Source organism: Neopelma chrysocephalum, unplaced genomic scaffold (genome assembly GCF_003984885.1).
Source record: "Neopelma chrysocephalum unplaced genomic scaffold, ASM398488v2 Primary Assembly neopelma1_43, whole genome shotgun sequence".
Lineage (NCBI taxonomy): Eukaryota > Metazoa > Chordata > Aves > Passeriformes > Pipridae > Neopelma > Neopelma chrysocephalum.
The window spans coordinates 12,454,378-12,475,691 of NW_020897702.1; the positions used below are offsets into that span (position 1 = coordinate 12,454,378).

The 21,314-nt window shown below is 37.1% G+C and overlaps 1 protein-coding gene across 5 annotated transcripts in view; it reads right to left on the reverse strand.

Moving 5' to 3' along the window:
* CNTN5 (contactin 5) overlaps positions 1 to 21,314 on the reverse strand; it is a 634,097-nt gene that overhangs the window by 30,994 nt on the left and 581,789 nt on the right. For all 5 annotated transcript variants that reach the window (XM_027677364.1, XM_027677365.1, XM_027677367.1 and 2 more), the window contains 2 exons: positions 10,471 to 10,629; positions 9,890 to 10,039 (listed from right to left, as the gene is read on the reverse strand). In XM_027677364.1, coding sequence (XP_027533165.1) covers positions 9,890 to 10,039; positions 10,471 to 10,629 — 309 coding nt within the window. The remainder of the gene's footprint in view (positions 1 to 9,889; positions 10,040 to 10,470; positions 10,630 to 21,314) is intronic.

Below are 21,314 nucleotides of genomic sequence, written 5' to 3' on the forward strand. Positions count from 1 at the left end.
TGGATGTGGTGAGGGTCTGTTAAACAGTTACTAGGGATAAGACAGCTCGAGTAGATTTATGATTAGAATAGTTGATTGTCAATTGTTAGCAGCATGAGCCTGTATGTAACTGAATGAAACTGCTCTGGCACGAACTAATTTTGCCGTGGAAACCAAATGTAAACTTGTTTGTGTATAAAAACTGAACTGAAAATGAGGGTCTTCGGAATCCTGACTTGGGACGTGAGTCCTCAGGTTCCCGGGGCCCCGAATAAAGCACCGCATAAACCGACACTCTGTTGGTTTGTGTCTTTGTTTACGGGCAACATTTTCTTCCTCACAGCAGTACACAAGTCATTGGTAGAAATGTGCTGTGAGGCATTAACTGTTTAGGCCTCGTTGCATGTTGTTGTTTAGTTCATCTGTTGAGTAGCATGGTAGCACTTGCCTTTGAACTATACAAAGAAAAATACATTTAAATAAATGTATACAGTCCTGTGTTGGTAATTAACAGCTTAAATTCAATGACAGCGTAGTTTTTACTAGTTTTTGTAAGTTCACATAAAACTTCAGAATTCCTTTTTGTAGTCACTTTTTGAACCCTGAACTTCCCTTTAAAGAACGTAAGCCCAATTCTGTATTTCCTCAGAAATGATGCAAACCTACAAAGTGTATTATTTTTTTCTGATTTATATCACTGGAAATGAGGTAAGAGCCCTTTTATCTGTGGTTCTTAATAGACCAATAGGAGAGATTTCTAATGTGTTTCTCTCCAGTAAAACTGTGTTCATCTGGCAAACATGGTGCCCTTAACTTATTCCTTCCTTCCTTCCTTCCTTCCTTCCTCCCTTCCTCCCGTCCTTCCTTCCTTCCTTCCCCCCCTTCCCCTTTCACACATGCTAAATGATGTGTTTCATAATCACTGTCTGCTGAAAGCTCTTGATTTCTGTATAATCAGATGATTAAATTGCTTTGCAGTTTAGCTAGTGGGAAACCAGATAATCAGGCTGAGCTCGCAGTCCAGGCTCCTTCTCCAGTAGTGCAGAACTTCAGGGATGCTCAGCTCATCTGCAGATAACTTTCTAAAGAGTGGGGAGATTCTACTGACTGGAGACATCAATGTGTTTAAATTAAGTACTAATCTTTGTATGTCAAAAAGATAATGAAGTTTTTCTTTCAGAAATGGAATTGCCCTCTGGATTAAATTAAAAAAAAAGAAAAGGAAAAAAATAATATGATCAGTCAGTGTGCAACATTGGGATGAATGTTCTACCATGAAAAAATGCAGATGAAGAATCATCTTCCAGTTAATTAACATGCAAAAATTATGGTGCCATCTTTAATGGGGCATATTTAAACATTTTTTAGCATCCATTTTTCTTTTTTTTTTTAAGGTACTTTTGGATAAGTTATAAAGACAAATGAAGTTCTCATGTAGGTGCCACATTAGAGGTAGGAGAGTATGCTGTACTCTTTTGAATTATCCAGCATGATGGAGTTATTCTTTCCAGAATTTTCTTGTTAACAGCTTTGCAGACTGCAGCCCTATTTAAACTAATAAATATTAAAAGAATAAAACTCTCAAAACGATGAATTTCTTTAGCACGAAACTAAAATGTACATTCACACGGTGAAACTCTTTCAAATGAATAACCATTAAAAGAATAAGTGTGTCAAAAGAATAAATTTCCTCTGCACTGAGGAAAAGCAGAGCATACACAGTTAGAGGGGGACACTTTGAAATGACTAACTATTAAATGAAGAAAACTATTAAAACCCCCCTTTTTTTGCCAGGCAGCAAGGTTATATATCAGCTAACCTTTCAGCAGCATCACCTTTATATCAGTGTTATATTTGAATTTACTCACACATGGCCTAGGTTTATTGCCATGTAATTAATGGCTTTCCAATCTTTCATGTTGTTAATTCTCAGCAGTGACACTCATGGATATGCACTTGCACCAAATATACAAGTATGAAGTCTCAACTTGGCTCCTGGACACTGGATACATGTGCCTGGGGAACAAGGACATTAGGACCTCTTTTCTTTAGGGTTTATCAAAGCTGAGAAGTTCAGTATTGTTTCTTCTGAATACATACACCCCAACTAGTAGCAAAGAGTTCTTTGCTGTGTTAATGTATCTCATTTAACAGCAAGATGAAAGAATGTCACCTACTGGAAATTGAATTATTCCTTGGCTTAAAAATGGTCCTCAGGGTCATAAAATGTGACCGTGCTTGGATTGGTTGTCATGTCTATGATTCTGATCAACGCCTTCTTATTAGCCCCTTTGTCAACTGCCTATTTTCACTTGTCTCCTGTTTTATCCTTTGACTGTAAGTTCTTTGGGATCAGGTCAGCTTTTCTTTTCTTTTTCTTTCTTCAGCCACTGCTAAGGTCAGAAGTTAAAAGGCAGGTCTCTCCATCATTCTGGTAATGTGAACAACAAATAGTACTAAAAGCCGTGTTCTGAAAGACATGGTGACTAGCTGCAGCTCACAGTAAATAATGGCTGGATGCCAGTACAAGTTGATGTTGCAACCTCCACTTAATGAAAAAAAAAATCTTTAAATGACTTTGACAGGAGTTTGATTTGTTTGAACAAACAGCAGGATTTGTTTCTTACTCTTTTCCATTTTCATGGAATTACTGTGATATGGTGAAAATGAAAGCGAAATTAAACTTATCTCTTCTAAAACAAACAAAAAAATCATTAACATTTTCCATAAGAGCAGGCATGGACAATGTAGTCCTCAGCAGTCCTATGAAGCATTTGACAGGATACTTCACATATAAATGAAGAAAAGGTGATATGGAAAGGTAAAGCTTATACATGAAGCCATGGACAATTGTTTAATAATTCACGTGTATCTTATTACAGGGGGACCCCTGGTGGCCTAGTGGCTAGCATGCGGGACTCTCACCTCTGCGACCCAGGTTCGAATCCCAGTCCCCTGGGCAGATGGAGCCCATTAGCCCTGTGAGGCCATCCATCTATGAGAAGGTCACTCTAAACAAACCTACGTCCTGAGGACCTCACTGCCATTGTCCAAGCTTGCTTGGCCCCGGCAGATGAACCTTAGGATTAAAGGGTGGGCTCAGTTCAGCGCATGCTGTGTCTCACCTAAAAAATCCATTGCGCAGGCTGGAAAGGTAAAAGACCTTTCCCCAGATCTTCGTTCGCAAAGACTGGCCATTATATTATCTTATTACAAGCTAAATATGGATGAAAAGCTGTGATTTTTAATTTAGAACAAAATGTATGCACAGAACTGTTGTTGCTGAGGAATTTTTGTATAGCAGCAGTGGTTATAAAGTGCTGAAAAATGCTGACAGTGTCACCTGCATATTTTAAACCTATATTTAAACGTAAAGTTTGGGGAAGCTCTTGAAGTGCAGGGCAATACCACAGCTATGAAACCACAAACATGTGGAGTAGATGTTCACTTTCATTCCAGACCTTCACTGTGTCCAAAATTTTCAAAACTACTCTGTGCTTTAGGGAGATAAAATTAGGGTTAAATCAGTTTTAAAATTCTGCTCTCTTCAATCTGCATGGCGGATGGATTTTCTGTTGGTTTTTTTGTGTTTTGTTTTTTTTTTTTTTTAATGAAGATGGTGGAGTTTAAAGATGAACTGATTCAAAGATTTTTGGTATTCACTTTTGGATGAAATACTGAAAATTATTAAATATTTGATTTTGATATAACAAATGAAGCATTGCCATTTGGTTTTCAAAATATGTAAAGTTTGTATTTTGCTTCAGTTTTATTTAAGAATAGAATAATTAAAACAGGAAAGACAAATGAGAGTATTTAGGTTTGAGTTGACAGAGATTTACCAGCCAAAATTATATTTTATTATAATTGAGTATAACTGATTGCATTACTGCAGTAGAAACTTGTAGTTACATTTAGTCCCTGTACTTTAATAGGGAACAGGTAGGATTTAGGGAACACAAAGAGAAGTAAGAGTATTACTAATGTCCTGTTTTTAGAGTAGGAGATGCTAATCTGAGCTGCCCAAATTTACAATTTTCTCATAAGCAATTGAGTCCAGATTTCCAAAATCCCAATTCACTACTTTATTTACAAGGTCTTTCGTACTCTGCTTGAATCCCATATTCTTTAAGATAATTTCTGCATGGATATTTTTTGTATAAATTCTGAAACATTTGTCAAATAAAGAAAAATGAAGCAAAATGTGAATATTGCTACATTTTTTGGGAGATAAATTAATAAACTTCCCTTCAGTCCTTAAGAAAGGACCTGTAACTTTGCTCCAGGTAGAGTTCTAGTTATTTATTTCTTTTAAATGTCTTTATATATTAAGATACAGATGTAGTTTGAAAAGCAACACTTAACTGTGGAAAAGGTATGGGCGGGGAAGAGTGGGTTTGTCACCAGCTTGGCAGAATTTCTTAATGTGAGGATCAAAGCTATTACACATTTGGCATTTTTTTTCTTCTCAGTTGTTTCTATTCTCTCTCTATATGTATGTATGTATACGTGTATCTATATATATCTCCTGCAGTAGACATCCAGGAAACAGAGGGAGTTAAGTGAAAACCCTTTCACTGTGTGAAAGACCAGCCCTGAAGTTCTTACCCTCCCAGAAAAACAATTCACATCTCATCTGTTCAGGAATGAAATGTAAAACTTGCCAGCATTTCAGAAATGGACAACACACATATTCAACTAATGGAAAACAAGGATGACCCAACTGGTATCAGGATCTGAAATGTTGTTCTCATTTTTTCTGTATTATTTATATTTGTAATTATGTAGGAGATAGAATTAAATTCTATTTACTGACAAGAGGGCCAGAGGTGGTTGCAGGACTCATCCTGATTAGTCTCTAAATCTCCACATATAGAATGGAAATCTCAAATGCTGTGGCATACATGTATTCCAGAGAACCAACGCATTAGCTTTTCTGGTACATCTCGAAGTAGCACACACATTGGGATTCTTTGCCAATATTCATTTGAGCCTGCATTCCAATGTTTGAGTAGCCTGTAGTCAATGCAGTCAATAATTACAGTCCACTTTCTCTTTTGTTTTTCTCCATGGAAACCCATGTTTTCTAAAAAGGCTTTAGGAGCCCATGCCATCATCTGCAAATGTCACAAATACAGCAGGTTATCAATCTTTTTCCTGTGCAAAAATTATTATGATAATGGGAAAAGCTGAAATTTCTTTTATACAAATGACAAATAAAGCAGCACCCCCAACAATAAAAAAAACCCAAAAATAAAGCAGTCTAAACTAGGTAACATTTTTTCCTGAGACAGAGCCATTTCTTGTTACGCTAGGAAGAAATTCGAGCTGAAAATAAGGGCAACTTAATGGAAAATAAGGACTTATTAAAAATAAAGCCTGTATACAATCTGCTACTAATAGAGTACAATACATTGTTACCTCATAAAATCAAGTTTGCATGCATGATTAGCAGGTTAAACTTTGATTCTACTCAATTTTCTCTCTCCCCATGTTTCCCTATGAATAGATAATGTAATTGATGTTTTGCCCCCCGGCTTGAAGTGCCCTGACTGTCTTAGTGGAATGCTAGACATGTTTAAATTCGTATTATTGGCTCTTTGCACCTTGTGGACCTGTAAAATATGTATCAAACCTAGAACTGAAAGAGATGTAGCAGCTGACTGTAAGTTAGATGTGCCAGAAAATTGCAATATTATCCATTCCAATGAAAGTAGCTATGAAAAGCAATTATGTTAACTAAATACGAACTAAGTGACAAGATTAGAGTTTAATTAAAAAATTAAAGCAAGTGGAAACCTGTTTATTATTCTGCTGATTTCTTTACACCATCCGAAGTATTATTTCCGTAGGTATTTTTGGATAATGGACTAATATAAGATGTTGTTACTATCTTGGGGAAGAAGTGATAAAATAGGTGAGGTGTGGGGATAGATGAAGACTTTAGTCTCTAGTCAAATTTGCTTGTATCATTAAATTACGGCTGCAAATTTCTATTTAAATATGAGATAATGGAAGCAGAATCACGCATCTATCTCTGTGGATTGTCTGGGCAGCCACATTCAGCCTGGTGAGTCTCAACTCTTACCTGAACGGGAGTCACAGTTTCTCAGCTGGGAGATGGATATTTCTGCATTTCCACCTAGTGCAGGGGCAACCTGCCTGTTTATACTTGTGGGCCACATCTACCATCACTGTAAATATCCAGGTTACTCTGTCTTTCTGAAATCTTATTTCCTTTAACATACATGCCCTTTAACAATTGAGAACTATGGTGATAGAAGTGGAAATCATGCTAATAGACATGTTAATAGTTTCCCTTGAAGATTTCAGGTAAAAAAAAAATTAGTAATAGAGAGATTCCGAAAAATAATGGGTCACTGGGTTCACTAAGATAGGCAATAAGGTGCTACTTTGAAAAACCATATGTAATCTGTTGCAACCCAATGAAAACTATCATTAGTTTCCTCTCTCTTTAGCATCTGAAAACTATACCAAGGGTAATAATTCACAAAATCAGTGAAAAGCATTTCAGAAATTAGATGTAAGAGGCTTGGGACTTCAGGAATACCTGGACATGAAAAAGTGGTTGCCTGAATGAAGCAGATCATGAAGCCTCTGACATTTCAAGACTGCTATACAAATTATAAGCAGCATGCCATTTTTCAAAGAATTATATGTGTAACAGTTAGGGCTTTTTTTATTTAGTTAGTTCTTTGTTTAAAGCAGAGTCCATTGTGTTATTGTTCCAACTTTACAACTCTATGAAGATTCTAATGATTTGGAAAATTATTTCTTATTCTATCTCCTCACTTCCTCTATAGAATAAAAAGCAGAGGCTGCATCTATCTTTTCTATTTCCTACCCCACTCCAAACCCCCAAACCATTTCTTAAAGAAAGGTCTTTCAAAACTGAGATGACAGCAACAGGTTTATGCTATGCTATGCCTTATTAAGCAGGCACACTAGATAAATTAATCTTCAATTTCTCTCAAAGCTGTTCAGTTGTTTTACTGGCAGCTATCTGGATTTCAGTGCCATGCTACAAAACACTCTTTTCTACTGTGATATTTGCAAAGCTGTAATTCTGGTAGCAAAAGAAGGTGTTCCCAACTGGGAACATGAAAGTGCAAGTGAACATCTAGTATAGCCTTTTTCCTATTTGAATTAATATGTTACTAATTTATTATTCAAGAAGACTTGCATTATTATCACCTCCAGTGCTGTTTATCAGAAGGAACCCCATGAGCTGGAGTACAGATCATTGCTACTTGAGTTAAGGAATCTGTTCTTTCGTGTGGCAAAAACAGTGGAATGTTACCCAGAAACTAACACCAAGCACTAGATGAAAATACATTGTACACTTCATGCTTTGTCTTTCCCACAATTTTGTTTTTTACTGATCAGTATCATGATTTATCAATTCCTTTTTACAGAGGTAAAGTAGCAATGATTGTCCAAATGAATAGTGAAAATGGACGTGCATGAAGAAGACTTTCACTTGTGTTGTAAGAATATGCTTTAGCAAATACAGGCTTTGTTTCGTAAACACTGTAAAAGAAGAAGGAACCTACAAACATGACAGCTAGATGAAATTGAGTATTTTCAAACTTGTCAAAAAAACATTAGCCCACAGTTTAAATGCATTGGGTTGATTAAAATAGTGAACCATCCTTTCAAAAACAGGGAAAAATTTCCTCAATTTGAAAGAGCATAATCCCAGGGGTTCAACCTATTATAGGATAAACTTCCTCCAGAATGTTTTTGTCCTCTTTAATATATATCATCTGAATAAATACGTAAATTTTTCAAACATTACAGTCCAGCAGAATTTGAACTACCAATGAAAATCAAGAAAAGAAAAATGGTGGCAAAATAAGGGGTATTTTTTTAAAAATTGAGATCAAAGTAGCTTGTGTTTTTTATTTCATTTTCGTTTCCTCCTTTTCTTAATGGAACAAAATACGGAGCATCTGAAGCTTTTGTTATAAGGGTATCAAGTTCTACGCTGTGGGGAGTTTGAAGAAGATGAGGGGGAGAGTTGGAAAGGAAGCATCCTTCACCATGCAAGAATGAGAAACAAATCACTCCAGTGCAGTTCTGTGGTTGCACAGTGAGATTTAATATCAACTAGCAACTATACAATCATTTAAAGCAGAAAAAAAAAATATGTCTTATTATAACTGAAAATAGGTTTGTTAGACTTCATCTGAAATAGAGCATCCTATTTCGGGTGCCACAATGAGACAGATATTGATCAACTAGTTCAGGGAGGCCATGGGGATGTTGGGGCTGGAGCACTTGGTTTGTGAGGAGAGTCTGGGGGAGCTGGGTTTGTTCAACCTGGAGCAGAGATGGCTTGAGGTGACCTAACAGCAGCTCTCAGTGCCTGCAGGAAGGTCACTGAGGAGACAGAGATGAGGTCTTCATAGTGGTGCAGGGTGGAAGGGCAAGAGACAGTGCTCATAAACTGAGACTGGAAGAGTTCTGACTGTATATATTGAAAAAAAAAATCACAATGAGATTAGTTAACTGCTGGCACAGGTTGCCCAGGGAGGATGTGTAATCTCTATCCTTGTAGGTTTTGAAGACTCAACTGGCCAAAACTCTGAGCAGCTTGCTCTGAAGACAATTTATCCAGATTTGAGCAGAAGGCTGGAGCAGAGACCTCCAAAACCCCCTTCAGCCCCAATTATTCAGTTGATTCTCTGGTTCTGTCTAAGAAAATCAGCCTGAACATTTTTCCATGAATGTTTATGGATGGCATAGACACAGTGGCAAATTATGGAGCTGAAGCATAAGATTAACATATTTTATAGATATATATAGATTATATATATATATTATTCTTATCTTATAGAAGGTAAGAATTTCTTTCTGAATGAGAAAGGCATTGTAATTTTCATAATTCTTATAATTCCCCTTAATGAGAAGTCTGTGTGCAACACAATTGTTGTATTTGTCCACAATATTTATAACCAGGCAATCAGTTATGCTTTCAAATTCAAGTGAATCTTTGAATTTGGCTCTCTTCTATTCTGTAAAACCAATAAGTTACTTAAAAATTATTCAGCTGAAGAAACATCAAAACAAAAAAAAAAATCTATCTAGGCCTCCTAAATAATGAAGCAGAATGAAGAATGATCTGAAATTGTTCTGACATGGAGTTCTCTTCTGAGGCTTTGCCCAAATCCTATCTCTATCTCTTTCTGCCTGTTAAAACATGTCTTTCTAGCTGCCTAGGGATTTTTCTCAGATTCCCAGTTCTTATCTCCCTTTATTCTGCCCAAGTTACTGTCAATGATTCCAAACCTTATGAGACCATTGTAATTTTCAAGAGACCCAAATAGGATATAAAGTGGGGTTTTTTCTGGTCTCCCATGGCACCATCCTAGTTAGAAATATAATGAAATTTATTTAAATGTAATAACTGTTCATGGTGTGAATGACAAATAACCACTTAGAACAAAAGGTATTTCAAATTAAGCAGCTTTTCATGGCTTTCCTCTCTTGCTTAAAAAATTCTATGCTACCTTCAATAAGAGAAGTTATGAAAATAATGGGGGAAGAGGCAGCTTGGGAGCAGTTGTTTGAAGACACTGACAAGCAGCCTCAAACTGAAGAGCACAGGAAATCTATCAGAGAGAAGGTAGCAATAGCTTAAGTGGAAGATGAAAACTAAGGCAGAATTAGACTGCAGGGAATGGTTTTATTTGAAATTTCTGTAAATTAAAAAATATTCTTGTAATTAAACCAAACTGTATCCCCATTACAAATAATATCACCCTGGAACAGTGATGACTGAACACAGAGGTGTATACCAGCAAGAAGAGATTAGATCTATTATTATATTAAAGTGGTCCTTGTTTCTGATAGTGATGTAAAAATAACCTGTTTATCTTTTCCTTACCTGCTTCATTTGTTCTGATCACTCGTGAGGGTGCACTTGGGTCTCCAGTCCCAATTTTATTCATTGCTACTACTCTGAACTCGTACTCCACCCAAGGGTTCAGTTCCACAGCCATAGCAGACTCCATGTCACCACTGATCAGATCTGGAACTGTAGAGAGTAAAGAAATGTGAAAGTCAATCAGAAATCTGAAGCTCACATGCAGGATCTCAATAGTAAGTGGACTTCGTGATACAACATGGTCATTAGAAATGATTGACATCAAGGATCTAATACGTCAGAAATCTCAGTGAGGTTTTTGGCGCTGTAGGACTCCTGAAAAGACACAGATTGAAGAGTTTAGGGGAAAGCTTTCTGCTTATTCACAGACGCATCATGGCAAGTGTCTTCATGCTGTCCTTTCAGAGCTGTTGCTAAGTAACACAAAAGGAATGAAAAGAAGGAAAGAAACCAAAAAATCAGTGCTCTTAATTTGTCACTGTTCTCTTATGAGTATCTGTTTCTGTAGTTGACAGTGGTTATTATTGTGATGTTCAGGAGTTTAGAACAGTCTACTTGTGCTGTTTTAAACTTTCTCTCACCTGTTCTTACGGTCTGCCAGCCAAGAGAAAATGGACTGCGTGCTTGTAGATTGTAGAGTGAGATAGGGCTGTGATTGTCTGCCCCAGGACTCCAGGAGAGTGTTGCTGTGGTGTCTGTAATTTCCTCCACTATTACAACCCCTGGGGGACCAGGAGGACCTAGAAACAAAGCGGAATAATCAAACAGACTTCACCATCATCGTGGACGAGAAGCAATAATACAGGAGATGCACTCTGTGGGGACCCAGTGGAATTCGATGTCCATGAAATACAAGAGTTACAATGCACAGTGCTACATCATGGAGATACCTCATTTCTACAATTTCTGATAGCAAATTGCAATTGTTGCTATTCTTTAAATGCTGCATGGGTGAACGTCAATTAACTTGACAGAGTGACAGCAGAAGAACTAGAAATAGACACAGATTAAAAAACACCGTAAAAACTCCGTAATAATTATTCTGCACCTAAAATTAGAGGAAAAAAAGAGCAACTTTAGGAAGCATCCATGCTAGACTGAAGAGTCACAATCATGTCTTCTCTTTGTGTGGGACTTGTCAACAGGAAAGACAGATAGTAAGCAAAATGAAGCACAAGTGCATGTGCTTTATGAAGACAATAATATTACTAATAACTGACTAAAAAATACAGCATTCATCCTTTTTCTCAAATTCACTCGTTCAGGGAAGCTGACTGGATTACTAACATACTGGAGGTCCATTAACTGTTTGATTAAAAACTATTAAAAACGAAATAAAAACCCAAGCCCAAATATTTTGAAAGCTGAAAATTACTATGGGACCATTAAAAACAGACAAAAACCCCTCCGTGACTTCTTACTTTGAAAATTAAAGGATTATTTATTCCACTTAGCTGCACCAAATGAGAATATGCTAATCACCATTGGTATAGGTTGTGTGACTGCTGCAATAAGTGAGGTCTCTGGCAACAAAAATGACTTTGCAAAAAAAATTGTGGCTATAACATCCCAATCCCATCCATAATATTCTTATTTAATTCCACTTGATAACTGATATTACCGGTCTTTGAAAACATAGTCCATTTGCACTTTCCAAACTAAATTGGAGGTGAGTTTTTCCTGGTTCAAGATCCTCTTCCACAGTTGTTTTTAACCAGATGTTTATGGGAAAATGTGAGTCTCTGTCATGGATAAATGCAAAACAAACAGCTCTCTTGTGGTTTCTTATACTTAAAATCTCATATAAGTCCTGAAGGATAGGACTTAATACTTCTGTAAAATATTCATATTATTAATAGCTATAATTATTTATGAAAAATCTGGATTTTTTTTGGCATGTAAGGGGCTTCTGGTTCTTTCCATCCTCTTGTTGTTGAAGGCTGATGTTTTGCTTCTGCTCTTACACAGGTGGAGGACTGTGAAATCATAAATGCAGTAATGGACACATTCTCCCAAAAGGGAACTGCAGGAAGGGTGGTGATAGAAACAAAACTTCATTAATAGAAAGTCATTGCTTCTACACTTTGAGGGAGCCCAATGCTGTTTTTATGTATCATATCACTCCAGGTGTACTGGAGTGAGACCTTTGAATATCTCCATTCCCGTGAGCTGTGACATGAGCTGTATGGTCCCACTTGCTGAACTGTTAGAGCTCAGCACCTGCAGATCAGGATGGCAAACACTGGTGCCTCCATTTGAAGTGGAAGTTGCAGCCAGGATTTCTGCACTACGGAGCTCGGCATTATTATATTTTAGTGCTATTTCATGCAATCAAATCTTTTGCTGGCTAGATTCCTCAGTCCATGAGTAGAAACAAATTTATCTGAACATCAAAGGCTAAAAAAAACCCATTAACTGAAATATTTTTATGATTTCCTGTCGTTTGCAGCTGCAAACAGCTTTATGTTTCCTCTGATATGCCTTCAACAAAAGCATGTTTACATGAACTATAACAGCAGTAGGATCAGAGTTCTTCAATTGTTGGGCTCAATATCTTCAGAGTGAAAGAGACATTGAATCCTATAAATGAGAAAGCAATTTGCACTATTCACTTGCCTCTATTTGCTTGGCGATGATCAACAAGCAATTAATTGACATTAAAGTGTTGGAAATATGACATTTAGAAATAATAACAACAAAAGAGAAATAAATGTTTGAAATTCGAGATATTCAATTCAGTAAAGTTTAGTACTATGGATGTATGATGGAAGAATATTGTCTCTACAGTGCACCACAGTCTTCTTCACAGGAGCCCAGGGTATGGCTCTGGGCCATAGGAAGAACAGTGTCTTCCACTTCCATGGGCAGTGAGCAGCTTCAGTGCTGAGAGACTCTCCTATTCCCTTGCTCTCCTCACTCACCAGGTCTGACTCAATGTCTTTCATTGAGTTGCAAACGTGACTGGAATAAGATGGAGCCACTCCCTGGACACCTTGCAACTCTTGGCCTTCTGGAGTCCCATCTTCACTTGTTGTGGAAAGTTCTTTTCTTCCTGGGGGAAAACATGGCGGAAAGATATGTCCTCTGCACTCCTGCCTTCCTGCCAAGTGTTTGCTGTTCTTTGATGGGAAGAACCAGGTCAGACCTTTGTCTCGATAGAAAGTCCTGGGGCTAATTTAATAAAATAGGGTGATTCTTCAATCTCCATCCTCTACTGCTTCAGGCTATCTGTTGATGTAGGGAAATATTAGTGAAATTTTTATTTGTAGCCATGAGGGAAAATTTAGAGGAAAGCTGGGGTTTTGATACAATCATATGCTTTTACTGGGTTGGAGCCCTAGGCCCAGAATTATATCATGGTTCCAAGCACAAACAAAATTAAAGAGAAATATTTTAGTACTTTTCCTCTACAACAATATTTCTCCCATGCACTCTGAATGTTGTTAAAGAGTTTCTAGCCACTGCATTATAGCAAAAGAGCAAGAATCTTGCTTATATTAAAGGATGTAAAATATATTTATGCAGACATTGCCTGATAAATTCTCAATATATTTTGTTGTCACAGTTCTCTCATATTTAAACCTTTGAAATGCATTCCTAGGCATGACAATGTGTCATTATGCTTTCGGAGATGTGTGCTCTAACATAGTCTGCAGAGCGACTGCTAAAAAACATTTCCATTTCCAACAGCAGGCATTCTTGAAAGTGGATTAATAAAGGACAAAGGCCTCAGTGATGACAAATGTGTGACAGCTAGCCAGGACATGAGTGCTATGCAGATGTCACTCATTTTTGTAGAAATCTCATTAAATTTGATGCTTGGATATAATCATTCATGGTGTCAGTCACATGGCTAATGCAGAAAGGCTTTCTCCCAAGGGCTATGTTATTGCTCAGGATCTCTGAAACAATTTTTTAGCTGAGAATAGCCAATTGAGGAAAAAACGCCTGGTCTGTTCAAATGCTTATCTGGAAACTACACAGAAAATGACTGGTCATAAATGCACTATAGTGCAGTTGACCTTCATAAAGAAGACATTTGTGATAGGCTCTTCTGGAGCTCTAGGAGCACTAGAAACTCAGTGTCAAGGACATTAGTCAGTTATCTCCTTTCAGAGCAATTCTATAGATTGATACTTCATTTCAGGACATGCACGACTGCATTTTGGCAAATTTGTTTTATGTATCTTTTTATTGTTGGACTGATCATCCTGAGAGGTTGTTAGGTTGCTTGCCATGGTACAATGTTAATATGAGAGTTCTTGAAAAACAATTACCAGTAATAGCTGTAGCCATTCAGTGAGACAGTGCCCTTTCCTGTGAATCCCAAAATATGTGCTGATTTACTCCATTGCTACCTGACCAGGATAATTCTTACTTTTACCAAACAGCTAAGAAATCTGATATGTAGCAGTTCACGAACACTGATTTCTTGACCTGAAGATTTTCCTTTTTGAATGACGAGGTGCACTGGCTTGTCATCAAGAAAATGAGAGGTCGAGAAAAAGAGGATAAGAGGCAGTAACTACAGAAAAGCAGAAAAGGTGCATAAAAGTAGCATAAATTCCTTTTGCTATTCCCAGATATGACATACAATGTATTTGCACATGGTGGAGAATTAAAGGATGGAGATGAATTTTGTTGCATAGTAGATGGTATAGACAATATGGTTTTAGTGGATACATCCATAACTGCAGTCCCTCTATGTGTGGGAACCTGAGTGGTTCCTGTAAGGTACATAAGGGCCCTGGGCAGATGGAGAGGTTGTAACCCAGCCAGCACCAGGATGGACAGGAAGGTTAGACTCAAGGTTGGAAGGTAAGAAAGAGAAGATGTTGATTGACTATTGCAGCCTGAATACTCTTGAGTCATTTCAGGGATGAGGGTGAAGAGAAATCCCTGGTGTCCTGCCTGAGAAGTTCTTTAGTGTTACCTATGTCATGTTGTGCTCCTTTGCCCTGATAACTTCTCTGCCTTGCACTAACCTAAAAATAGTGAATTTGGATGAGGCAACCTTGAGAGGCTGATGGTTGTTGTGAGCTCAGATTCCAGAGTGCAGTCCATAACCTCTGAGCTGTATATTTGCGTAGTGGTAGTTGTAATGACACAAAATGTGTGGGCATTACAGGGAACTCGAATTTCACTTAAGGTGTAAAAGCACTAGTAAGCTATGAATTGCATCATGAATGACATTGTTAGAAGGTTCCAAATACAGTAATAGACTGAGTTTTGGAAATGTCTCTTTCCTTGGCATGGCCTGCTGACTACCTTTAGCACTATAGAGCATCCCTTGCCAGCTGTCCTATTTCTGGTCCATGCTGTTTCCTTCACTCTCTGCAGTCATAGTGTGTGCATCAGCACTCCCAGGACTACATGTGTCTCTTTCAAGCACTGAGTTAATAAACATCACTAAATCTCATCTATATTTTAGTACTTGTTTCCAGGCACTTTTTTGATTGAAGTTATAGGTATGAACTAAGTTGATGTTTTTAAGAAGCTTCTTAGAACAAAGGATCTTTTTTAAACTCTTGGAAAAAAAAAGATTTTAAAGATATGAATCTCTTTCCCTTTCATACCATTAAAAATATTATAGAAAATAAGGTCTGTTACAAGATCAAATTGCTAGAAATATTTTGATCTGGAGTCTGTGGGCTAAAGGGCTGGTGCTCCATTACAGTAATATATACTATCTTCCAACATTGTAAATGTTTTAGTTGATACACTGAAGAGGGCCAAAGTACAGATCTGAGCTCTAGCCCTTATCCTATGTGCTCTTCTGGTGTCAACCAGCCCCTATCACAATGTCAACCCTGTGAAATTATGATTTTCCAACCAAGGCTTTGGCACAGTTTGTCATGCCAAATGGACAATTTGTCATGCCCATCCTGAGGGGAGGGGGACTGGGAATGTAACTGTGTGGATAGGAACTCTGTTGTACCCATTGGCCTCAGGGAGCAGTTCTACCTTATGGACACATTCTGTGAGTCCAATTAATGGGGTCTGTGCTCAAGGCATCTTCCTGGCCTTTGTTACAGCTCAAACATAATTTCAAGGACCAGCAAGAATCTGCTGACCTTGTTTACGTTCCATTTAATAATGTTGTGTTTGAAGGCCTTTAAACCCAAGTGCTTGTCTTTAAGTTTTATTGGCAATATCACAACAGAAAGGAGCCGGGTGGTCAACCTAACCAGCAGTTCCTGCGTTATATTTGCTCCAGGTCAGTGGAGTTCAGAGGAAACATTGCTTCTAAAAAAATACAGCATGAGAGTGGATTTGTTGCTTAGACTGGTAGCTTTGCCAGTCTACAAGATTAATAGCTTTAACCTTTTTATTTTCTTTGTAGACCACAAAATGTGTACTCTTATATCACAGATTGTAGTCACAAAGACTTTCATCCCTTCACACTACAGGATTGCTCTCTGCTCTATTTCAAGATCTTACAGCTTCCAGGTAGTTGTTTGATCTTAATGCTCATTTTATTCACAGTAGGCATGCACAGTGCATTTAGTTAGCTCCCAAGGCACAGTGTTAAAATACATGTTATATACTGTAAAAGGAAGATGATTTTCCACTAAATTTTAAAGAATCTTCCTACCGTGTTTTTTTGTAGTAATATTTCTATTGTATTAATTAGCTTTGTATATGCTAATAATTTTCCAAGGGTGTACAATATTGATGCAGAGAATTAAGAGGACTGGACTTTTTTTCTTTCCTCTAGAAAGGCACAATGTCTAATGACATCCGTAACAACATAAAACAAAATTTGAGCTGTAAGAGTGAAAAAGGTAGTAAAAGTGAACAATGGTGAACAAACTATTATTAAGATACCCAGAAAATAATTGGCATCTAAATCCACTAAAATACTTAAATGTAGATGAACGAAATAGTTCTGGAAACAAAGTTAAGTGTATTAATGCTTAGAGAGCACAGGTGTATTTGTAATATAACTGACACCAATAATTTATTTATCTTTCAATTTCTTCTAAAGCATATTTTATAATAGATATGTTTTATATAAAATATTCTTATAAAATAATTTTATAAAATACTTGAATCATAGAATCATTAAGGTATAAAAAGACCTCTAATATCATTGAGTCCAATCATTAACTTAACACCATTTTGTTCACCACCAAACCATGTCCTCAAATGCCACATCCATGTCGCTTTTGAACACTTCCAGGACTGGTGATTCCTCCTCTTCCCTGGGCAGCCTATTCCAATACTGCCTTTTCAGGCCTTTCAATGCTGCCTTTTTTTCCCTTTCAGGAAAGAAATTTTTCCTTATATCTAATATAAACCTCCCCTGACACAACTTGAGTCCATTTTCTCTCATCTGGATGCTTGTTACATGGGAGAAGACATTGACCCCCACCTCACTACAGCCTCCTTTCAGGTAGTTATAAGGAGTGATATATCTATATATATAACTATATAAACATATGAATTATTAAAAGGACTAGATGTGCTGAAATGATCTTTAACATGACCGCTGATGAATAAAGGAAACATGCATAAATAATTTCTCTCAATTTTATTTATTTGAAATCTTTTTTTGTTATAGAAGATGGCACATTTTGTTAGTTAGCTTTTCAAATTCAAAACTTGAGCAAACTTGCCTGGCTACTGCATTTCTGTGGTTCCCTTGCAAAGACCTAATGATCATCTTCTTTGCTACACTCTCTCAGACTGAGTTACCTTGTAGTGTAAACCTTTGGTACCTTTGTTTACACTGTTTACATTGCAGAAAGTCAAACACTGAATAAGTAATTTTGGGACTGGTACTCTTTGCTCCTTTACAAGTATGTGGAGAAATCTTAAAGAAAGATAGTTTGGAGATGACCTAGCTCTCCACAGACTGTTGTAAGGCAGTGTGTAATGTAGCATCCAACATCTGTCTGAGTAGTTTGAAACCAATGCTACTGACAAACAAGACTAATAAGACGTGATGGAATTAATTTGACAATTTAATGTTACCAAAACAAGTAATTTATTATGATAAAAAGCTTTCATTTACTAAATAAATGTTGAAATACTGGAAACTTGGTACCATTGATCAGGCTTTGCAGCTTTCACAGATATAAAAAAATCCTTTAACTTCACAATCTTGTGTTCTTAACTCAGTCATGATGCTTCTAAAAAGAAATGTGATGCATGAAAGGGATAACTGTGAAAAGTAACTACATTGGTGTTTGTGATATCGCTATCACCTCTAACAATATGGAGGTTAATATAACAAAAATCACTCACTCTATTCTACATGTTTGAAGCACTGTCCCCATCCAGATGAGATGAGTATCATGGCAAGTTTTGCATTGATCCTCTAATCTGAAAGAAACTCCTTGGTGTTCTTGGAAACTGCTGCTAAATCAGGACTACTATTTCCATCAGTGAATGTGAAAGGGATCCCTTAACTGACTATTGGCATGATGGCCTTTGTGAAAGCATGTTAGACTGCTGTGTCGTGTTCTCAACTTCTGCTATTTTTCTTTGCTGAACTATTCTTGGACTGATGTCAAGGACAGGGTTTACATTCACAAAAATCATAAATCACTTCTGCTTCTTAAATAGTTTTTTACTTCATGTTCTGAGGAAAACATTTGTTGATTGTGTAGCAAATATCTATATTCTCCTGTAAACATTCTTGTTTGCATTGCAAACAGGTATCCTGCACATATTTTCCTTGGGTGAGCAAACAATAGAAGACATAAATGAAGTGAAATCAGGCAATGACTTGGGTGTCAGGAATGTAAGTCCATAGCTGTGATTTTTGTTGTATTCATTCATTTCCACTAAAACTATTGCTTTGATCATCAGACATACATAATTCCTGTTATAGGCTTGCACTGAAGTAGCACATTTGTGCAGGCCTGGTGCCAGAATAGTTACCAGACTCTGTGTTCTCCTCTGGGTGTCCTTGATGTGTATCAGCCTATATACACCTTCTTCTGCTGTTATGGGCTCTGATGATTGCCTTCCAGAAAAATATTGCAGTGGCAGTCAAGGTTTTAACACTATCTGCATCATTGCCCTGATGGAGGGCAAATCTGGTGAAGAGGGTGCATGCCTTTTATTTAACTTTTTCCAATACACAGTTCAGTGTATTGGCTGAAGCCATTGACACAGGTCCCCCTGAGGTAATCTCTGTTCAATTTTAGAGCAGGACTAAAGTCAATGACAGAAGCAAATATTTGGGTTGCTGGAGATGCCCTAAATTGTGCCCTACACATCCAGGTGCTCATTTACTCATCACCTGATTTCTGTGTTCCTGGTTCCTCTGCCTCAGAAAGAGGCTGGAACACACCCTGATCGCACCTAACAACTACCTGCAGGTATAGCATGCTCTTAAGGAGAAACTGTGATTTTGAGTCTGGGTCCGAGAGAGATAAAAAGAAATATCCTACCTTGTAGATGTCCATTGCAGTTGCTAAGCTAAGTTGTAAGTGATTGGCATTACTTCTTCTGCCTTAAATCAATTCTGGTCTTTGATCTGAATCCTCTCTCTCATCCTCCCCATATTCAGAGAGTAAAGGACCTCTCTGAGGACCTCCAAAGAATCAATGTGCATATCTAGAGGGGATCATGGATCTCAGATGGATAAATAAAAGATCATGACTTATTTTTTTAGGTACCTAATAATAAAAACAACTTGTGGTGATGAATTGCAAAGAATTTTGTAGAGCTATACTTTGGAGAGGAAATGCTTTTGCAAGTTAGGTAACAGCCTACCTGAATATAAACAAATGATGTCAGGTATGTCAGGACAGCTCACCTTTGCAAGTCCCTATTGACTAGCATGAGACTACCAGAATACTTCTCATTTACAACCCACTCCAAGATTAAAATGCAAGACATTTAAGCTGGAAAACTAATGTATCACCTGACAGGCCCAGCTGCTAGCAGAACATCTCAATGAAATCCACAATTCAAGTTATTGATAGCATTAGAAAAAAGAAATTGCTAGGGACCACTAAAAAAGTTTTTCTTACTTTGATATACATAGTTTAATCACATTTTCAAAGCACTTAGAGAAGTATTTATGTTTGAGTAGTAAATGCTGATGGAACTTGAATCCTGATTTTGTCCAAGCATTATCTAGAATATCTTTTCATATATACTTATGAAATGTTCCTGAAAGAGGTTTGCTAGGTTAAAATAATTATTGAAATAATATTAGACATGTATTTCACTGCAACTTACCTAAATTCATGACCTGTGGGGTAGTGAATTTGAAAATTTAAATTTTGGTTTAAAAATTTTGTAACATATTATAGAAAGTTGCAGAATAGAAACTTGGTACTGTCTTAACATTATTTGTTTTTCACACTTGTACGCACATACATACATACATATGTAGTAAATTCAGAAATCTTCTTGCACCATTAATTGCCTTCTTGTAAGTAATTAGACTCAAAGGAATTGAGATTTATGTGGCACTATTCATTCTCTGTTCTCCATATAATCTTTCATGGGTGGTATTTTTGCAATTTAACTTCCATTGTATAATGCAGAGCCAAGAAGAACAAGGGCAAAAATAATGACCCATTTAGTTCCCTGGTATGTATTCAAGGCAACTTCCAATAGAGGAACTAGCAAAAATAGTTTCAAAAAAGACAAATAGGGTTTAAGGATACTCCATGCTTTCCCCACAACAAATGATACTGAGACATTGCACTTGCTTAAAAATATGGTGGTGTGTCGCCGTGCAGAAATTGTGTGAACAATTTGTATTGCATTTCTGAGACCTTTACCTTGGCATAGCTGGGTGCAGATAGTAAAAAATACTGCGCCACTAATATGGCTGCAGGCCTTGTGCCAAGGTGAAGGAGGAGTTCTCCTGGAAGGTGAACAAGTTTTATGGACACCTGCTGTGGACCAATTAGTCCTGCACAACGCAGTATGTTTTCCTTATGTATCCAATGTATCCTGAGAAAGAATCACATGTCTGTGTGTGTAATTAGCAGTATATAAGCTGTCTTTTCTCTAATAAAGCAGACATTTTGCCGATCATAATGGTTTGAGAGCACCTTGTCCATGCCTCTCCGCCAATAGTGGTGAATGTCTTTCTGTTAAAGATCACAATGATAGTTATGAGCAACAGAAGTCTGAAAAGAGTTTGTTTCTCCTTCCTCTATCTGAGGAGACTGCAACAAGTCACTTCTAATTAAGTTCTGCAAAACAGTCCTTGGATTAAAAATAATGAACCAGTTGAATGCATAATTCAGTATAAATTTAGTCAATTTGCTAATAGCAGTAGTTCTGATATTCACAAATATCTAAAGGAGGGAAAATGAGATTATTTTAATTTATTCCGTATGTCCAATTTATTTCCTGTAGAAATGTTGTAAGCAGAACAATTTTTCAAGAAAGAATTACAATGATATATTAAAAATACCAGATGAACCTCACAATGTAAGTAATGATT